This window comes from Melanotaenia boesemani, chromosome 18 (assembly GCF_017639745.1).
Source record: "Melanotaenia boesemani isolate fMelBoe1 chromosome 18, fMelBoe1.pri, whole genome shotgun sequence".
Classification (NCBI taxonomy): Eukaryota; Metazoa; Chordata; class Actinopteri; order Atheriniformes; family Melanotaeniidae; genus Melanotaenia; species Melanotaenia boesemani.
This window is the reverse complement of record NC_055699.1, coordinates 1,072,545-1,094,455: the sequence shown is the minus strand read 5'-3', so window position 1 is coordinate 1,094,455 and position 21,911 is coordinate 1,072,545. Positions and strand designations below refer to the sequence as shown.

Genomic DNA, 21,911 nt, shown 5'->3' with positions numbered 1-21,911 from the left:
TTGAATTCAGAAAATTATCTAACTGGCCAACCATTAACTTTAATATCTAAATGCTGTAAAGAAATGTCTCTCACACATCATTTTGTTATTTTATGGTCTTAAAAAGCACAAAAGCAGGTAACCACAGTGTAAATGAAGCTGTGTGTGTTCTCATCATGTCATGATGTTAAAATGTAGGAAGGTTCATGTTTCAGCTGATAACCTGAAGCAACCAATCAGAGAGCAGCTCCAGGTCACCTGGTCACTAATAAAGAAACGAAATGCGGTTTTAAAACAAATTTTGGTTAATTATTATTTTTTATTTATTTATTTTGTGGTTTGTTTTTTTTTTTTTCGGCAACAGGTGATTTATCTTGTATCTTTATATGATTTTTTTATATATATTTTGTATGGGAGGCTGACAGGCCTTTTGCTTTTTTTTCTATAGTTTCGTAATTATTATCATTGTTACCATTAAACTATTTATTTTATATTATTAATTGTTTAACAAAGATTCAATAATCTATAATAAAAAGACTATTTTGCAACCAGAAACGGGATCGTAAATTAGACATTATTCCCTTAAAATTTCCTCATTTAAAAAAAAGAGAAAGATTAGATCACAATAAACAAAATCAACAAAAAATGAATGTTGGAAAGAAGGATGGAGGGTTGGGGGAGGAAGGAGGAAGGAGGGGCTTTCTCTCTCTCTTGTCTTTTTTCTGTCGGGACGCGTAAAAACGGTGTGAAAGCGCAGAGCGGAGCGCGGCAGTGAAGGAGAGCAGCGCGCGGAGCCAAGAAGCATTAAGACGAAAAAAGGGGAGAAGAGGAAGAGGAAGGAGTAGGTGAAGCCGGGCCAGTGGGACTGAGGAGGACTGTGCCGTGTTGGATTGTAGCTGTTTGCGGCTGTTTTGCGGGGAATGTGCGGCTCCTCCTCTGCGGCTCTCCAACTTTGTGAATCTGTGCTCTCATGGTGAGAGGCGGACGCAGAGGATGGGAGTAACCTGGTCCTCCAAATGCCTCGCACTCCTTCTAGCTCTTCATATAGGTGAGCGGCGGAACCTTCTTACTGCTCCAGTTCAGCGACGCCTGCAGCTTCTGGACACTTTGGCTTATTTTCTTGATATAATCTGGTACTTTTTAACTGAATCTAATTTAGTTCTTATTATTTATGTGGGGATTTTTCACTGAGCAGTTAACAGATTTCCTCATTTTTACCACATTTATTCGTTTAGCAGCAGAAATTAAAACTATTTTGTTTAAATATAATTTCTGTGACACGTGCAGAATTTTTAATGGTTAATTTGAATTATTTTTGCTGTGAATTTGCAGCTTTTCTCATGAAACAGCGGCTCCCGTTTTATGGGGCAACACTCCACCTTCTCTGTGTGCGTGCTTGCGTGCATGCGCGTGCATGCGTGTGTGCGTTAACAAGGGGAATGCCCCCTCCCTCCTTCCCTCCCTCCTCTCTCCTCGCCCCCCCACCTCCTCCCGTCTCGGTTGTCCCAAACTGGGGACATTTGCTGCATTCTTTTACCTCCACGTGCAAGAATGTGATTATTTTTAAAGTTTAAATTTCATAATAATAAATAACAAATAAAAACAAATATTTAGGTATAAATTTTATATTTTTAGATTTGCTGTTTAAGTGAAACTGAAGCTGTTTGAAAATGTGCACTGAAAAAAAGGACAAAAAAAAAAAGAGAAAACATCCCGCAATTTCCACGAATTTATCGGTTTAAACACACACACACACACACACACACACACACATAGTTTCTTCTTTCTGGTGGTGTCCGCCGCAATGTGTGCGGAGCACCGGCGTCACACCCGCACCGTCCGGATGCCAAAAAACAAAAATCAAATAAACTACAATAAAATAATAAGAAGAAGAAGAACCAGGGAACAGAAACATAAAACCAATTTCTAATTCAGTGTGGATCTTTTTTCACCACTACCACAAATAAAATTACAAAACAACAAAATCTGTTAATTATTCTCCTTAATTTTCTCTGTATGTGCGCGAGCAAAATTGCTCGTGAGTCAGTCTCACGAGCGAACAAAATTACACCTGTCTTTATTATTATGACCAGGAATCCCGCACCTTTCCGAGCCGCGTTGGGTTCATTGCGGCGGGCGCGTCTGGAAATTCTAAACCGGGATTATCTGAGCTGAAACGGGTGAATATGGAGTAAAATGTTCCATTGCATAACGACGCTGTGGAGGAGGGCTCTGCCTGAGCGTGTGTGTGTGTGTGTGTGTGTGTGTGTGTGTGTGTGTGTGTGTGTGTGTGTGTGTGTGTGTGTGTGTGTTGTAGCAGAGAAATGCTGAATTATTCAGGACGCAGAATCCTCTTCTGTGCTATTGTTAGAGGGGGAGAGGTTCGGTGTTCACGGTCCAAAAGCATCAGCAGGAAGAGCCAAAAATAAACGAAGAAAGCGAAAATCAGGTGAAGAACAAAAAGAGATGTTCGTGTTTGTGGGTCGTTTGTTGCGTCTTGGCTTATTTTTAGTGAAAAGGTTCAAACGGAAGACAAACTGCTGCAGAATTATTTCACACAGGTTGATGATTAGATGCAGAGGAATCGAATAAAATCGATCAGCTGACCTGGATTCCGAACTTCCCTCCGTCTGTCGGTATTTGTTGTGTTTACGGATCTAAATCTTTTTTTAACCTTTTTAAGTGTGAATTGTGTGTGTTTGGCTGCCTGCAGTGTGATTGGTTTGAGGTTTGGCGCGCTGCTGCAGCAGAAACGTGTGTGAGTTAAAAGCATTTAAAAAAAAAGCATCAAAATGTTTAAAAATAATTTCAGGGTTAGGGTTAAAGCTTTTTACCGACTGGCTAAATTTACATGTGATGGAAAAAATCTCAGTATTCTGAACGGAAGTGAATACATTGTAAAAATCTATATTTGGGGTTTTCTTTGCACATTTTACGCACGAAAAATGGCCTCGTGTGTCGGTGGGTGTGTCCGCGGTGTGAAGCTACAACATGCTGCTTTTGGCATCCTTACGGTGCAGCAAACGGTGTGTGCGCGTGTGTGTGTGACTGTGGAGGTGGGGTGAATGAGTGCTTGGTGGGTGGCGTAAACGAAAAAAAGAAAATAGAAAGAAAAAAGGAAAATGTTTGTGTGTTCTTCTATTCAGACAGAAATAAACCCTGGAAATGTGTAAATAAAATGATTAATTATTAAATAGATAAATAAATAAATTAAATCAGGGGATGGATGGATATGAACGAAAGAAGCTCCACATTAGAGATGATTAAAATTCTTTTTGAGGAGATAAAAACAAATGAAAAGACTTTAAATATGCAGGATACATTTTAAACTGGGAAAAACTTCATGCATGCAGCTGTTTGGGGGGAAAGTGTAAAATCATTGTGTCTGGAATAAATAAAAAGCAAGTGTTCAAATAAAAATTAATCCATAAATAAACCAAAATGATGCCAAAATAAAGTCGAAAGATTTGCATTAACTAGAAATAAATATTTATATAAAAAATAATGAATAATGTCAGAAAAATGTTGAATTTCAAGCATTATTCGTTTAATTCTTCCTCATCTTCTCCCGTTTTATGTTTTTTACGGTGTTGATCTGAATTTGTGAGGGAAAGAAAATCTTTTTTCTGGAGCTGATTGATGCGCGTGACTGAGAGAAACAGAAGATGATTAAAACTCTGACGGCTGCAGAGTTCAGCGTGTCGCAGCGACGTGCAGCTATTAGAGATGATGTAATGCCTCTAACATACAGAGAGAGACACCAGGGAAAACAAAGGGGAGGAAGAGGAGGAGGAAGAGGAGGAGTTTCAATCATTTACTCCTTCAGATAAAATATCTGTGCAGCTCTGAAGGAATTTAGAATATTAGGATAATCTTTAATACAACATGGAAATGTTGTGACAAAAATGACTGAAACATATTTAAGATGAGAATGTTTTAATAAACTTGCAGAGAATAGAGAAAAAAATTAAAATCACTCTTATGGGCATAATGGAAAATTAGGAGGGATATTAAAACAGTTAAAACACTGAAGTGTAAAATAAAACAGTGTATTTTTGTTCAATAATCCACAAACAGATTTCAGATGTACAGAAGGATTAAAGCTGGAAATACAGAGTGAATCTTATACTAGAAGCTGCTGCTAGTGATGGGATGTTCGGCTCTTTTCAGAGAGTCGTCTCTTTTGCTCCCGAGCAGCTCTTAATTCAGCATCTTTTTCAGCCCCATAATTTACCTTAACTTCTCAAAAATGAATGGTTTGTGTTTTGAAAACCCTTGTGTTCAGCATTTTTATGAGAAGCCTTATATTTGCCTCCTTTTTTGCATTTATTCTGATACAAAAACCTTTACTTTTGTTTAATATTTCAATAAAAATCTTCTATTGCACAAATGTATAAAAACAGCAAACAAATCCATAAAACAGAACAATCACTCACTCATGTACCTTCCTCATGGCTGTCTGCCATGATCCTGTATCCTCACATGTGATTGGCTGCCTGTCCATGCAGGCCAGCTGGGCAGAGCACTGAGAGCTAAACAGGCAGCAAGAGGAGAAAAGTGGAGTCGGCTCTTCTGATTCACTACCAAGCATCGGCCTCATGGCACATATAGCTGCTACTGATGAAGCCTTTCAGTTTATTTTAATTACACTCAACCATCAAAATGACTCATAAATTAATCTGTATGTTAGTATATTTTCATTAAATCTCACATTTTTGTGCAGAACACCTAAATTCTTTCTTTTTTTTCTTTTCTTTTCTTTTTTTAAGAAAGCAATGGTTTTTAAAGACATGCGACACAAGATGAAATTCTAAAGCTTTTGAAAGTGAAAATTCAGTCTGAACAACTTTATTCTTCAACAAACAAGTTTTCTGTCATTTTTAAGTCATGGTCAGGAATAGTTCTCCAGACTTCTTGAAGGACTTTCCAAAGTTCTTCTCTGGATGTTTCTGCCTTTTGTTCCATTCCCAGTCCAGGTTCCACAATGCCTCAGTGATGTTGAAGTCCAGGCTCTGGGGAGGACCCATCCCTCCATCAGACCTGTTGCCACTGATTTTCAGTCCAGCTCTTGTGGCATACCTCAGCCTTTCCCCCTCCTGAATGGCTTCCTGACAGCCACGTTTCCATGGAGACCATTTCTGATCAGGCTTCAGCCAACAGTAGATGGATCAGCTGAAGGTTCAGATGCATCTCTCAGGTCCTGGTTCAGGTCTTTGGTGTATTTGTTCCTGTTTCTTCTGGACATCATGTGTTTGTGACAGGCTGCTCGTAACAGTCTGTTGTGTGTGGAAATGACTGGTTCATCCCTTCAGTTATGAGAAAACAAAGACAAACCGCAGAGGGTCACGTTCAAGGACTGAAAAAAAACGCCAATTTTTCAATATTTAAAAGAAAGTCTGGCTGCTTGGAAGAAAGAAAGATGGTTTTGGGTGGAATTTATTCATTTTTTCTGTTTATGACACACGTTTTTGGAGGTTTTAGACTGTTAAATTAAACAAACCGAACAAGGGGAAGAAATCCAATCCTGTTTTTTTTTTTTTAATATCGTAGTGTAGAAGAGGAATACGATTATTTTAAAATGATATTAATTAAGAAACGTACAATAAATCAGGGTCCAGACTTTCAGTCCACAACGGCTACGTTACTAACCATGAGATCGACTTTATCATCTAACAAACACCTGACTAACCCTCTGGAAAGCTACCTGATGGATGATTTACAACATTAAAATTAAATTTACAACAAGTAAAATCACTACAAATAAACATACAAAAACACTGCACTGTTAAAAATGTCTGTAAAATACATTAAAAAATGTAAAATGGCAACTGTAAAAAACTGTAAATTTTTAAACTGCATATCACTGTAGTAAATACACAGAACTACAGTAAAGAAGTTCACAGTGTTTAACTTTCATTTTTACAGATAAACTATGTCAAATACACAGTATTTTACTGTCATTCCTTCTTACAAAAGTAAAACTAATGGGAAGGAACCATAAAGTCAAAAGTGGGAAATTACTGTTAAATTTACGGAAACATTCAGTAGAAATTTCTGATTTTTTTTAATGCAGACATTTAAATTTACAGTATTAAACCATTTTCCATTCAGCAAAAACATACCGTAATTTCTATGGAGACAAGAAAGAAACTAAATCTGTTTAAAACCAGTTTCTTTAACACTGAATCACAGTAAATAAGTTAATTAAAGAAAATGATCTTAAAAAATTTGACCCATAAGTGTCCGGCGTAAAATATTTCTTACACACAGTTTCTGAGACATTTTGCTTCAATTTATGGTAAAAACTTTGCTCAAAATCTTGTTGAAGACAATCTGATACTTGTCTTCTGTCCCCTAATAGATACCCAGAAGTAGAAAACCACATTATAATATTTTTATTGTATCTCATGGTATTAAATAGTAGATATCCCCCCCAAAAAATTTTTTAATTCTTTTTCTTACATTTTGTTAAAGGGCCAAATTAAGACCTCATATTTAAAAAAAAAAACATTTTTTCATGGGTCGGGCTTTAATGGGTTAACATGATTTCTGGACTGGAACCTGAATTAGGGACTGATGGTTACTAACATACAACCACTTCCATGTGTGGTCGTCCACATCAAAATACTTCTACTTTTACAGAAAATTACTGTCAACGTGTTTATGTAATAACTATTTTACTATGAACAACAGTCTGTACTGAAAAGTTTGCAGTGGCTGAATCAGGAAACCGTAATACGCCTGTAATTTTAGGATGAAAAACTTTTAGAAGGTTGTCTCAGCATCACTGATTTGGCTCCTAGGATAAAGTATCTTCATTTATTTTGATTTTGTGGCCACAAATAAAAGACCTGCAGGACTTCATGGTTTTAAGAGGCAGGAGGGGACGATGGGGGGCTGAAACCAAATTAAACTCACATGAGGGGGAGTTTTTATCATATATTTATAGTATTTATTCATCAGGGTAAAATAATTCCTGGTAATCTGTGTGGTTTGCATGTCCACGGCACCAAAAAGTTCTGGAAAATGTGTTTTAATTAGGCTGATACCACTTGCTTGGACCGCAGCCGGGCCTACTTCCGCTGTTGTGGTCCTTTAGCTTCTAATAATGTTGTTTCCTGAATTTGTTTCTGTGTCCCACATTCAGCTTCTCAGCTTTTCTTCCAGACACTGTCGTTTTGATATAAGAACACAGACCTTGTCATCCTTCCACTTCTCATACCTCATTTATGGAACAATCAGAACACAGAGTTAAGTTTGTAGAAGTAAAATGAACAGTTTGCAGGCTTGAGCATACCTGGACAGCATAACGCTGCAAGTTTGTTCCACCAATCAGAGCTCTTTATCACACAGTCCCGCCCCTAAAGAATTCCAGGGAATCTGAGTCCCTCCCCTCCACAAGGTGCTTTTCCCAGGGAAAGTTTTTTAATGTGCTGAGGGTTTTTAAAATTCCAAGTAAATGAAAAAAGTCCTTGCAATGGAAAAGAGGCTTTTCTGATCAGAGGTTTCTCAACTTTCTAGCCTTTCCCCCAATTATTTGTAGTTGGCTTAGGCAAAAAAAAAAAAATAAAATAAAAAAAATAAATCACAATACATGAGCAGGGGAATGGCTCAGTGTACGAATTTTTACCTTCCCATGTTGACTCTCCATATTAAAAAGTTTGTCTTGTTTCTAACTTGATTTGTTTTCACTTATTTTATTATATTACCTCTGTGTTGTCACTTTGAACCCTAAATAATTCTTTAGCCATCAAAATGTTTTTTTACTCATCAAATGGTCTGAAAAAATTGAGATTTTTTTCAATTATTATGCTCTTTATTACACTTCATTCATGTGAGACTAAGTTTATGCAATAACACTTTAAATCAGGCTCATTTTTAAGCTTACAGTAAAGTCATGAAGACATCAGGAGGGTTGGTCAGGAATGGAAAAGCATGATGATTTTGGTATGAAATAGACTCTCCTTCCCCCTGAACTGTGATGAAGGGAACCAGATCTGATGACAGTTTTCTAGTTTACATGTTAATATTTCCTCACATTTTACTGCTCTTATGGGACTTCAGAAAGGTTTTCCACACATCTTGGGTGAACAGAAAGAAGTTTTTGAGTCGTTCTGACTCAATATTCAATACTCAGTTCTTACTTGGAAAGATAATCATATTATAAGAAAGACTATATCAATGGTGATGTAGTGGTTTTTCTTCCTGGTGCTGCAGTCGCGCCAGGCTGATTCCTCCCCCTCGTCCTCCTCTAACAGCCGTGTCTCGTCCTACACGTCATGCTGTGTTAGTCCACAGTCTGATCGAGCGGAACCGGACAGCAGCCGCATTATTTTCCAAAACAATCAATCAGTTCGACCCCTTGCTTAACGAACCACGTGCACACAGTAAACAGAGGTCATGTAAAGGGGGCGTGTGTGCTAATAAAGCATGTTTGTGATGGGAGGGGAGGGGTGGAGGAGGCGTGTCGGAGGGGGTGGGTTTTCTCTTTTTGTTCATTCGGCAGAGGAAGGCGAGCGACCCTGTCTGGTTAAACACACGACCTCTCGTGTCAGTGTGCACGAGGGAGTTTATGGTTTCAGTTTGGCTTCTACACATTTCCATGTGGTTCACAGCAGATGCTCTCTGACCTGCATTTAGGTTCATGTTTGGTTGTTAAAGTCACACAGATGTTTGTGGTTTGTTGAGCAACAACCTGCAGCCTCCACAGAAAGAACAAATCTCTAAACATTATATCACAGTAGTCTCAGCATTTATGATTAAATTAATTTATTGTTAATGGTTTCTTCAGTAAGAACAGATGCAAGAGCTAAAAACAGATCACAACTTTATCTGACGGTCTTTTGAATGTAGAAGGGCTGCTGTGAAAATAAAAAGAATCCAACAAAACCAAAAACAGAAGACAAAAAAATCAGTTAACTTAAAAGCGATGCATTTAAAACTAGACAGGTATAAAAATGACTCATTTAAACATTTTATACAAAATTTATTGGATGGAAATGAATTAATTCCCTCAGTGGCATCAATTCCAAAAACTCCCAGTGGTGTTCCTGTGTTTCATTTGTCCCGTCTGGGTTACCGTAGTATCATCACAGCATGTGTGAAGAACAACCCGACACATCTTTGGACATTTGCTGTTTATTTTAATATAATAAAAACATTATTTTCATTCATTTCATTCGCCTGCTTCTACAGTGGTTAAATACATTTTTAGAAATATTAAACAGGGATCTATTGAAGAGAAGATAAAACTGGAGAAGTTTGATCTCTCCTGCTAGTCCTCATCAGAGCCCTCGCTGCAGCTTTTCAGTTCAAATGCAAAGTTTTCAGGCCGTATTTGGGACATCCCAACAATCAGGACCTGAAGTCCAGTCTGGCTGGAATATGAAGGAATTATGTAGCTAAAGTGTTTTGAGTCGACAGAGCTCAGCACTACGTAGTGAAAATGCCAGATTTGGTGGCTTTAGTAATAACAAACGCAGTATATAAAATCTGTTTCTCAAAAATGCCATTTTTTTCCATGTTGACCACGTCTCCAACCTAAGGAACACAGCCAGCCTTAATGATGAGCCACAAATTACTGGCGCACTGTAAACCTTCTACTTCAACTCAGGAAAAGGGAGGGCAGTTTTCATGGCTTAAGCTCAGTGGCCACATGTTGAAGACCTTAGAACCACAGCCAAAGCTCCCATCACACAATTCAGTTGACAGAAACTTCTATAACTGCACCCTAATGCCAAACTGACATAGACTGTATGTACAGAGGGTCACTGAGACACTGATGTGGATTTTAGAATAAATGCAGTTGTCTGGTTTCTGAAAGCGTGACAGAAAAGGTCAGACTGATCTTTCTGCTTGCATTAATTATAAAGTAGCTTTATTTAGTAATAAAGTAGTAGGAGGATGTAAGGCACAGAAATCCATCATGATGCATCAAATCTTTAACAGGTGAATCATAATTTCATTCATTTAGAACTGTAACATTTACTCGCCTCCTCTTCACCGGAGAATCCTGTAATTAGACTGGATGAACTTGTTATAAATGGCATGCTTGGAAGGTTTTGTGATTGGTTTTTGATGCAGTGGTCGCTGTCAATGCCAAATTATTTCTACATTATTCTATATTATTTCTATATTTAAGTATTTCTATAACACATTTAAAGATTGACCAAAGTGGTTTGCAAGCTCATTAAAGAACTCAAGAAACCATTAATCAGTTAAATAAATAGAATTAAATATAACATGGAGGCAAACAGATATAATAACACTGATTAAAGCAAGTGAAAACAAAGAGAAATCACAACATTAACACCTGATGGTACTTGAACTGAGCTAGCATTAAAATCCAAGCTAAAAAAGTGAGTTTTCAGACAGAATATGAAGGACTGTAAAGACTGAAGTGTGAATATTGAGCGGCAGGTTAATTCAAAATCTCAGGGCTGACACTGCAAAAGCCCCTTTATACTTTAAACAAGACATCATTTTGGTTACATGAACCCCAAAATCTCACTGAGTACACCGGCATGTAAGAATCTCCAGAGCAGTTTTATTAGCAATCAATGTAATAAATCAGCATGAGTAAAATTTCCATTTTTAATCAGAGCTTACTTGTGATGAAGACAGGTTTTATTGTTTTTAGAGTGCAATATTTTTCATTTTGCGTTAGTTGTGGAGCTGTTTCTGGTTTAAGATAAAGGTTTATTTCTAATGTAACAACATAACTATGAGCTGAAGGGCTAGGTCATGTGTATTTCTACTTTTATTGTTTTATTTATTTGCTGGATTAACATTCAAATGGCTGGGGATTCATTTTCTGACTCTTGTCATTTTACACAATAACTAATGTTTAGCTTAATGTCTATTTGCAGCTTTTCTTCCTCTGTTTGTCTACATTTACTTTTTCTCATTTTTAAAAGGAATTCATACATTTGCTTTCTGCTCTCTATATTTGCTGATGATACTGTCCTATTTCTCACAAAGTAAAGAGGAATTCCACTTCTTCTAAATCAGTGGTTCTCCAACTGTGAGCACAAACACCTCTGAATAGTCCTGGTTCTGGTCATGTGACCCACCATGGGGAGCCTTGACTGCCAAGTTGAGAACCACTTTAATAGATGACGTTTTGACATTGTGTAACATGATAGAAAGAATTGTGTTGAAATCAGAAGTTGATGTGATGTTGGGCTTACGTGAACTGGTAGGAAATACAAATTTATTCATAAAGAAAAAAAACTATGTTTGTTTTCCTACCTGTAGACAGATTGTAAAAGAACGGAAGAGATTTTGCATTGAATAGATGGATTAACTGAAACTATGTGAAGCTGCCTGAAATTAAATAGCCTTTAGAAGATCACATTCATTCACCCAGTAAGGAATCAGATGTGTTGACTGACTTCATATGGTAACTGCAGTTCACGCTAATGTACTTTCTCATATTTTTCTCCCCCCTCGTCCCCTCCCTCACCCCTGCAGTATCTGTGTTACAGACGGTGCTGGTCAGTGCTGGTCAATGTGACTCTGTATTTAAGGGTTTCTCGGACTGTCTGATTCAGTTGGGGGACAACATGGCCAACTATCCCCAGGACTTGGACGACAGTGAGAACCTTCATAGGATCTGCGGGTAGGTGTTTCACAAATCTGTGCATAGTATGGACACAATAAACGTCAGAAGATACACAATTAGAAGTCTAGATTTGACCTGTTTTCCTTCCTCACTTTAAAAATAAAATATAAATATCCTTGTGGGTTACTTTCTTTGACTTTTTAAATTCTTTGACAGCATAAAGACCATCATTTTGTTTCTAGATTAAACACAAATTAAGTTATTGTAGGATGTTGGGAGATGTAGTTTAACCATCTAAAAATCCTGAGGTCTCCCATTTGGGGGATGTTAAGAACAGATGGCCAAAAGTTTAGTGAACTTTCTCAACCACTCATACTTGGATAGTCTGTGGGTCTATTCCATCTATACATTTTCTACACCCACTTATTCCAATGCAGGGTCACAGGGGCTGGGATCTATTCCAGCAGCTTGAAGTGTGAAGTAGAATACACCCTGGACAGGTTGCTGGTCCATTGCAGGTCTATTACAGAGAAACAAACAATCTTTCAAGCATAAACAAATTGCGTCTAAAACCAGGAAACTCCTAGTAGCTGCTGGGATAGGTGACCCTGCTCTGAAATAAGCAAGTTTAGAAAATGGATAAATAAAATACACAGTGATTGAACTAGACTTATTAGGAAAGGATGTTATTACTTTAAAATCAACTGAGTCTTGCAATCTCCTAATTACATGAAATTGGATCATGTAGAGCTAGCTTAGTCAATGCTAAGTAACATGAATACTGAGGTACTCTTTGAGCATTATTTATCATTTATTTGCAGCTTTCCTGTGAAAATCTTGATTTGCTGAGTTGATGTGTAGTCCCTAGATAAACTCCCTGAAAACTAACTACATATGACATGGTTTCCCCACATTATCTTAACACTAATCTAGTGCTAGCATATCAAATTAGCACTGCTACGTTGTTAACATCAAGTTAATAGCTTTACACAATATTACTAGTTGTACTTGCACAGGGACAACATATCTTCTAGAAACGTACAGACATATGCCAGTATTTTAAAGGATGACTAGTAAGTAAGTAAGTATGCAAAACTTTATTTATAGAGCACCTTTCAAGATATAGAATCACAAAGTGCTGTACAGACATGTTAAAAACAACAACACAAGATAAATTAAGCAAAAGCTGTTATAAAATAAATGTGTTTTCAGTTTCCCTTTAAAAATTTCCACTAAGTCGGCAGTCCGCAGATCCAAAGGAAGAGTGTTCCAGAGTCCTGGGGCAACTACCGAAAAAGCTTCGTCACCCTTGTTTTTTAGCTTCGTACGAGGCACAACCACCAAATCCTGGTCGCAAGATCTAAAGCCTAGTTTCCACCAACGGGTGCGGGTCGGTTCGGTTACGGTGCAGATATGATTTGTAAACTTTTTACCTTGTTGTGTTTCCACAGCCAACCGTAGCCTTGGTAGGTAGCGTATCAGCCAGATAGTGATAAATTCCTTGGCAATGTAACAGCATGGCGCCATCACAGCACAGCCCCTTCCTTAAAGTTTAATCAAAACGACTCAGAAACAAAAGGAGGCGATTATTCAACAGTTTAAGTTCTTTCTTCTTGGTGGTGCTGATGGAGGCTTAGGGCTGCGTCTGAGAGAGATATTCATAATCATCCCAAAATTTAAAATAGTTTTTTTAAGGCAAGCTTTTTTTTGTGCTACGTGCCATCTTCATTTACATAAATACCAGTACCCATACTGTATACTGGTATTTACACAGCTTAACCAATCTCACAGGTGTTCCCTTTACTATAACTCCAGTGTATTTAGATGGACCTTCTGGTTGCAGAGATATGCTCATTTCATCAGCCATGAGATATGCATTGTATGAGCAGAGGTCTCAAATGTAGGCACAAAGCTCAAAGGGTGAAAGCCATGAAACTGGGAATGAGAGGCGGCCAGGGTGGACGGACAGGCCAAGAACTTGCTGCTCATGTTGTTGTGTAGCCACGTTTTCACACCAGATGCATCAGATTCTGTTGTTTTGTCTTTTAAACTAGTCTCACCAGTTCAGTGCGGTATGTTAATTCCTTTTGATTTCCGGACCACTGAGGAAGCAGTGTATCTCTGTACACACAAGCATGGGTGTGTAAAAACATGAGGTTTCCTTCTTCCATTTGGAAAATCTCCATCCATATAACAAAACACACATACAGGGAGCATGCAGCTATTTTTTTCTTCTTCTTCTTCTTCTTTTTCTTTTATAGGATAGAAAGTTTCCTGCCCTTCCATGTATGGGGACAATAGATAAGCCTTTTTTTTTAATGTGTCCTATCAGCTTTAAGTCCAAACTGGTCTTTTCGACCCTTTACATAAAAACTGAGATGCATAATGCAAAAGTGAAACATAAAAACATATTCTTTTAAACTACATATAAAACTGATTAAAAACATGTTAACCATGTAAAATCATATGAACTGGGATGCCACTGGTCTCAGCTGGAAATATCTTAAATGCATCATTGCAGTTTGGCTTTGTTTTTGTGGCTCTGGAGCTTTTTCTCTCCACTCTAAAACCTGACACATTTCTCTGCTATGAATATTTCATGGCTAACAAAAGGTCCCTTTATAAGGAAGATCCTGGTCTGTACTGAGACTCCTGCAGTGTTCTGGCTTTCTGGAGAAGTATTTAGTGAATATATGTTTATTACAAAATGTCTGCCTGTAATGTTGAGTCCCATCTGAACCGGCAGTGTGACACTGAGGAGCTCTGACTCCTAATCTCAGAGAAAAGAATATGAGTGATTCAACCACAAGCCCTGAGGGAAGAACTGTGGTTTTGTGGGGGTGCAGTTAGTGGGAGGAGTGTGCATATGTGCAGTCCCCTACCTCCTTTAATCCACTGCACACACCACCACCCAAACTGGTGGGTACCAGATGGCACACTGCAGCAAGGAACAGCCCACCCCTCCACACACATGATTTTTTAATTCAGTGACAGCTCCATCACAACGTTGTCGAGGCGTGGCAGGAGGAGTGTGTGCCTCCTCACACACACACACACACACACACACACACACACGTTAATTACTATGAGATGTGGCTTCAACACGGCTCGGTTCAAGAGGTCAACATCAATAAGAGCAGATTGGAAGATTGGATTAGATACGCTCTGTGTGCGTGCGTGTGTGTGTGTGTGTGTGTGTGTGTGTGTGTGTGTGTGTGTGTGTGTGTTAAAGCATGCTTCAATGGGCAGACTGGTGTCATCTTTGGGACTGGGAGTTGGCTCTAAAAGAAGATGGACAGATGAGATGTGGACATTTAAAAGGAAAAAGGAGGCAGACAAAGAAATCAATCAAAAAGTAAAAAGTATGAAAATAAAGATGGAGAAGAAACGAGGGGAAGATGTTTCATTAAAAGAGGAAGTTGGAAGGAAAGAGGAATTATAGGGAAATGGAGGGAAATGGATAAAGATGCATCAGTATGAATAAAAAATGAGACCAACTGAGAGTGAAGACAAACTGAAGCACAGAACAAAGGAGGAAGGGAAAAAGGACAAAAAGAATTGAAGAGCTGGGGATGAGAAGGGGTTGGAAAGCATATATTCTAACCAAATCATTAGCTTTTCTGTACCTAACCAAGCAGCTTCAATGCATAAATCTAATCAAACACGTCTTACAAAACTTAAGTCCAAACTAAAACCAAAATAATAAACACAGTTGCTCCCTCAGATGGGATTTGGACACAAACACAGTTCTTGAAACTTTGAAAATAGATCACGCTGTTTTTAATGCCATTCTATAGGCTTCCCCTTAAGTCCTATTTGTTGCCTTTAAAAATGTTATAATCAGCCTGTAAAATACTCACTAATACTGCATATTGTGTTGCCAGCTTATATTATGTGTTTTCTGTCCAAAACTGATGGAAAACAATGAAGTCACTTGCTTAGAGACTCCAGCACAATTCAGTTTTTTTGGAATGTATAAACTAGATGAAGTTCACTGGCATAAACTTCTCTGGCTGTGTTTTTCTGTGTTGCCAGATCTGGGATGACTCCCACTCTTGGCTTCACGTCCTGTTGATGCATTCGGTTTAAAACCAGCCTCCCACTGGAGTCAGGCGCTTGTGTTAATACTTGCTGTGTTTTCTCTCGCCAGTTACTGGGATAACTTCCATTCCTGTGCCACGACGGCGCTGGCTGACTGCCAAGAGGGAGCAACGGATCTCTGGGATAAACTGAAAAAGGAGTCCCGCAACCTGAATTTCCGTGGGAGTTTGTTTGAACTCTGCAGCGGCGGCAATGCTGCTCCGAGATCTGCTGACGCCAGGGGCTTCATCTTGGTCCTAGCCACACTGCCCACCATACTGACTTGGCTGGCATTTTAACAGAAACAAGGAGAAACAGAAAAACAAAGTTAAAAGAAGTAAAAAAGGGAAAAAAAGATAAAGTCCAACTGAAAAAAAGAGAAAAAAAGTGATTCCTACACTTCCATGCTTAAAATACAAGCTTCAAGACTGAGTTTGAATTCATCACAAGAAAATACACCCAAATCGGATTTTTACAGCTTCATCCCAACACAGCAGCCTGGTTTGCCCTCTGGGACTTTTGCAGGCCGTCCTCGTGGAGAGTTCATCCAATCACATGCTGACCTGACCCAGAGGTCGATAGCATTAAATATTCAACACGGTGTTGAGCTGAAATGAAGACAATAATGAAATTTTGATGGATACTTGCCCGCTTACAATTGTGGAATTACATAGTATTAAAGTCAACCATGCATTATTGATGTTTAGTAGGCCTAGACAACGTAATGTGACTGATGGGCGCTGACACCGTATCAGGCTATATATTAGGGTTCCATATAGCCCAAGGTATTAATCCATGTGCAATGCAAGACCAAGTGAAACTCCACAAAATCAATAAGACAAGCCAAGGCATAAAACCCATTTCAGACCTGTCACCTCATTTTCACTATGGACAGCATTTTTTCCTTTTTTTATGGCACTAAGTTGACTCAGTTGACTGTGGTAAATGTGATGGACTGGATGCTTGATGGTGATATACTTGTAATGTTTATACCAGTGTTGTGCAAAGGCTACAGTCACACTGGCTATGTAGCTCTCAGAAAATGTGGTAAAGACAGTTTTGCACAATGTCCTCTTGTACAGGTCAATTTTTACAGGCAGGAAGCTGCAATGGCAGCGCTGGCCCATAAACCGTCCAGCATGACTTGGAGCTAATTGTGACATAACTAATATGTTGAATTTTTAGTGTTTTACATTTGGCTTTTGAGCTAGCCAGATTGCTACCATGCTAGCTAAAATGTTACAAAGTCATTGTCACATGAAAAATATAATAATTTTGACAGTTTCTGGTGTGATCATAGCCTCATCCTCACCAGAGGTCATGGTGGATGGATGAAATCCAGTAAAGTCTGCTTTAACGTTAGAAACCGAATCTTAGAACGGTGTTAACTTGCATGATGTTCAGGAGTCTCTAAAACATTTCAGGAAATGGACACAGAACTTTGAGCTGATGTTAATAACATGTTGTTGACTGCAATAATCAGAGGAACTGGCCTGGTAGTCATTTTCAAGCTAGCCCAGCTAACTGGGAGCAAGTCGAACTACCAGTTCTCCACATCATTGAGTCATTGAGTCAGTAAATTACACACAGAATAAGGGGTTGATTTAGAGTGTAAAATGCTGTTTTATATAAACATTTCAATGAGCTCTTCAGTTAACTAAAACAACAGTCTCTCAACAATTAATGCTGACTGGAGATAAACATTTAAAACACAGTGAATCCGTTTAGCTAACCGTTGAGTTTGTCTGTTAAAATGAATATTTAGGGAAGTTAAGGAGCAGTTTATAAGCTAAAGAACTTTTTTGTTAACAGCTAGATTAGAATATGAAATTAGATCAATTTAGCTAAATTCTTGATTAACATCTAAACAAGAATATGTGAGATTAGCTAATTAATTTTCACCTAAACTAGAATAGCTGATTAACTAATGCTAATTTGGAATACTAGCTTAGATCAGGTTAGCTAAAAGATTGGACTAACCTCAAACCCAGAATATGTAAGGTTAACTAATGCTAATCAGGATTACCAGTTTAGATCAGGTTAGCTAAAATACTAGATTAACATCTAAACTAGAAAATGTAAGGTTAACATACACTTGCTTCACCACTTCAACCAGATTAGATCAATTATTTAACTGTTTGTATATTAAATTAATTGGATTACGTTATGCTAATTAGTTTTGAATCAGGAGCTAAACCAGAATAAGGTCAGATACCAGATTATTCCAACAGCTGAATCTGCACAGGAAAGTTTGGATTAGCACCACATTAGGTCAAGTTTAGTAACAGTTTTTATTTTATTTTAATTTAAAAAAATTTAATTAAATTAATTAAGTGACATTTTCTTTTTGTTTTTGTTAGTCTTTTTGCTCATTTTCTGAAATCCCGTGAGAACAACCTGAAATTCAGTAGGATTCTGACCAGTATTAAAAATATGTTAAATGTGAAAGTAGCTGCACATCATTATTAACTTCAGTTGTTGGAGGTTGATTTCAACCTTGTTTCTGTGACAAAACTTTATTTTTAAAAATGCTGACAGCAATATGAAGATGAGACTTAATGGTTAGAGTAGCTAAAAACAAGAAAAACAATAATAATGAAACCGTGGCTGAAGCGTGATATGACTGTTTAGCACGTCCCTGCTCATACCAGTGATTCATACTAGGATACTTTAGAGTGATATATCTTAAGTCTGTATGTTAGATTAAAAAGCAAAGTCCCAACAGTGCAGTAGCATTGTACATTACAGAAATACAGTAAATAAATTCTAGGAGTATGTTTATTTATTTGCTGAGACATAGATGACATTCCACTGCCTTCAGACTAAAAGATGTGTACTTCTGTTTGTTTGTTTGTTGGTTGGTTGCTTGGCTGGTTTGTCCCTTTGTTTGTTTATGGGGTTGTTACATAAACAAAAAGAGTTTTAAAAGATGTACTTATTTCAGTAATCATCTATCAAGAGAAATTGTATATGAAAAGGATTTTGAGATAATTAAAATAAAAAGATGACTATTAGAGAAAGTTTATCAGACAGTTTTAACATCAGATTGATAATTTAAAGCCTACTAAAATATGAAAGACAGAATAAAAAATTGCTACAATGATAAAGAGTAATAAATAAATGACTAATGTTTGAAAATGTGTGGTCTGTGGTTTTAATTAAGAGCTTTTTATTTTTTTAAATTTCAGTGTCTGGTATGACGGTGGCCTCATCTGCCTCTTTTAGGGATGGATGTAGAGTGAATTCATTATTAATGAGGGAGAGTCCCAGAGCCGCTACATGTCTCAGCACTCAGTTTGTATTGACTGAGAAGTGGAGGAGGAGGAGGAGGAAGGCTCCATGTCTTCAAATAGGAGCTGTTTGTTCAGTCCACTATGGACTCTCCATGCTGCCATAAACCTTTCCAACAGTTCTGACTTGATCGCACATGAACACTTGGGCTCAAATCGTTCCAGTAAGTAAATCTGAAGTCTGATGACAGGATGCAAACAAAACTGTTTCTGACACTTTTAAAGGATTTTAATGGAAATGACATTAATACATACACTGTTGTTGTGGAAATCTGAGCAATAAAGGACATGATATTCTTTCTGTGAGGGACAGGTTTTTAGGTCAGTCAGGGTTTGCTAAGTGAGCAAAAATCATATATTAAATTTCTCTCATATCTACCTCCTCTTCTGATAAGTTCAAACAAATTTTTGAATTCACAAGGATTTAATTTCTCCATCAAAATTCAAGCGTTATGAAAGGCTGCTGCTCCGTTTGTGGAATCGGACTGCCCAGAACCATCGGCTGAAGGACTGTATGAACAGAAGAAGACATACAACGTTTTATAAAACAATCTATTCATAAAACACGGTCATTTTAACGGCGCTAATGATGACTGATTGTCTTTGTTTGCATATAACTATGTGATAATGATTATATTAATTATTAACTATGTTTTTGAGGCAATAATGGAATGAATGTACTGACTGAAGGCGGTTTAGTCAAATTCAGAAGAAGGAGAGTTCTGGTTGCAGCAGGTGTGAGTCCCGTTTTTCTGTTTTTAAACTGGATGGAAATTGATCTTTCACCAAGAATGAGAGGTTAGTATACCTCACATATTTTGTGATTATTTGAAGTGCCGTTTGTTTGCATCCTTGAAAATTTACAAGCTGCCTAATGTGTGTAACCTCCAAGGCCAGTGTACCAATCTGACCAGATGTGAGGCCAAAAAATGGTAGGTAAAAATGTCAGGTAAAAATGATTAAATGTTTTAAAACCATGAAGTTCTTGGTGTAGGGGCCTTACATACCGTCTAGGATGCCTCAGCTGTTATTTTTTAATTTTTTAATTTTTTTCTGTCGTGATCTCCAAATGAACTAAATACTTACCTCCTCGATTGCCGCCATGTTTGCCATTTTGTTTTCACAAAAAAAAAAAAAAAAAAATGCTATCCGGTCTCTGATGTTCCCCCATTGCAATCATCCCAGAACAAGCATAGGATACTAGCAAGTATGTCAACAATTCCACTCAAGACGTAGCCGGGTGTCTATGCAAGCGTGACGTTAAGCAGGTATATTTTTGGCCTTAGAACTACCAGAGCCTCAAAGGATGCATAACAATAGCTAGTAGCTGTAGACCTCTGCACTTCTGAGTATTCCAGTTCACTCCAGTCCTCGAGCAGTTGGGGCTCAGCAAGCTTTAAGCAGGAGTGGACCTAGAGGGGTGGCACTGGCCACCACTGAAAGCTGATGGAACACCCCAAATGCCACCTCAGGTGATGGACCGGTCATTGAAATGTCTTTGCAGACACACATGGATCACCTGTGTCACTACACCAGTTTGAAGTCAATTTTAAAAAACTTTCAAATTTAGTCATCCTTTAAAAATATTTACATTTGGCTGCACATTTCTCAAAGAAATTTTGTGTGCAAGTACATCTACTACTATTTTGTAGCCTATTAACCAAATATTAGCATGAAGCTACAAAGTAGTGCTAATCTAGTTGTATGCTAGCACTACATTAGTTTTAAGATAATGTGGGGAAACCATGTCATATTTAGTTTTCAGTGAGTGCATTTAGGGTGTACACATCAGCTCAATTAATCAAGATTTTCACATTGAAGCTGAACATAAACTATAAAAATACTCAAAAAGTACCTCAGTATCCACATCACTTAGCGCCGACTAACATATACTTGCTGTTAGTCTGTATAATAGCTGCCACGCTTTCGTAGCGTGCTTGCGATGACACGAGGTAACTTGTCGTGTTCATGAGTTGCAATATTGACTTGAACACTTGAGAAGCTCATGCAAACAAAAACATGAACACAACCAGTCAGACGTAAACACAGTGACAGATAGTTCTGAAGACCATATCTCAGACCTTGTCTGCAACTATCGCCATCCTCCCGCTGCACAGAGACAAACACTCATGCCTTAACAGTCGCCAACACATTGGAAGTGTTTCAGGGGTTGATGCCCCAGAAATACTTCATTTGCAGCAAGTATATGTACAGACGTACCAGAAGGTTGATGTGTACGCTTGTGTTAACAGCAAGTATATCCAGCCCTAGAGCTACATTGTCCAGTTTAATTTAAACAGGAGGCAAGGAAGGCTGCTAGTTCATTTTAAAGTAGCTATGACATGGGAATGTGGAGAAATATATCCTGTAACCAGTCTGATTTTGAATAAGAAGATATAGGAATGAAGAGAAAGGGAGAAACTTTACCTTTTATAAAGAGGAAGGACCCAGATCAAGCTGAGACAGACCCCAGTGTTAGTAGGCCAGATAGCTTTGATGTGGAGCCAGCTCTGCAAGTCATGGTGGTCAGACACAAGGATCCAGTTTACCACCACCACCAGACAGTAAACCAGAAATGTTTGGGGAGAGAAACCATTGATTCCCTGACAACCACATCAAGCACTACATTCTGTGCCCAGAGAAAACCAGCTTACCTTTCTACGCACTTTTTTGAATATGTTGCAAATATTTCCACTTGGTGATCCAGATTATTCATGTAAAATGTTTTATTTTTCATGTCTCCTCAGTGTGACCACAGTTATCACAGCACTGTATGTGAGTGTGTATTAGAGAGGAACACAATCCTTTATTTTCTTAGTATATGACCCACCTGAGCCTTGCCCACCCCCTGGCCCCCCATGTACAAAAGCCTAGCTCCACTACTGACTACAAGGACTTTGTGAGTGTCTTAAGCATGGGGAAGGACTCTAATATCCAGGGACAAGAGAAAGAATAGCAGTATTCGTCCTCTCTCCCCAATGTTAAGTATTTATAGCTTT

General features: G+C 38.1%; 1 protein-coding gene across 1 annotated transcript; it reads left to right on the top strand.

Annotated features, from left to right (window-relative positions):
• Nucleotides 1-732: 732 nt before the first annotated feature.
• Nucleotides 733-16,068, top strand: nrn1a (neuritin 1a). The gene is made up of 3 exons (XM_041968879.1): nt 733-1,027; nt 11,452-11,599; nt 15,693-16,068. Exons 1-3 carry the CDS (start codon nt 973-975, stop codon nt 15,919-15,921), a joined length of 432 nt encoding a protein of 143 aa, XP_041824813.1. The 5' UTR covers nt 733-972; the 3' UTR covers nt 15,922-16,068.
• The last annotated feature ends 5,843 nt before the right edge of the window (nt 16,069-21,911 follow it).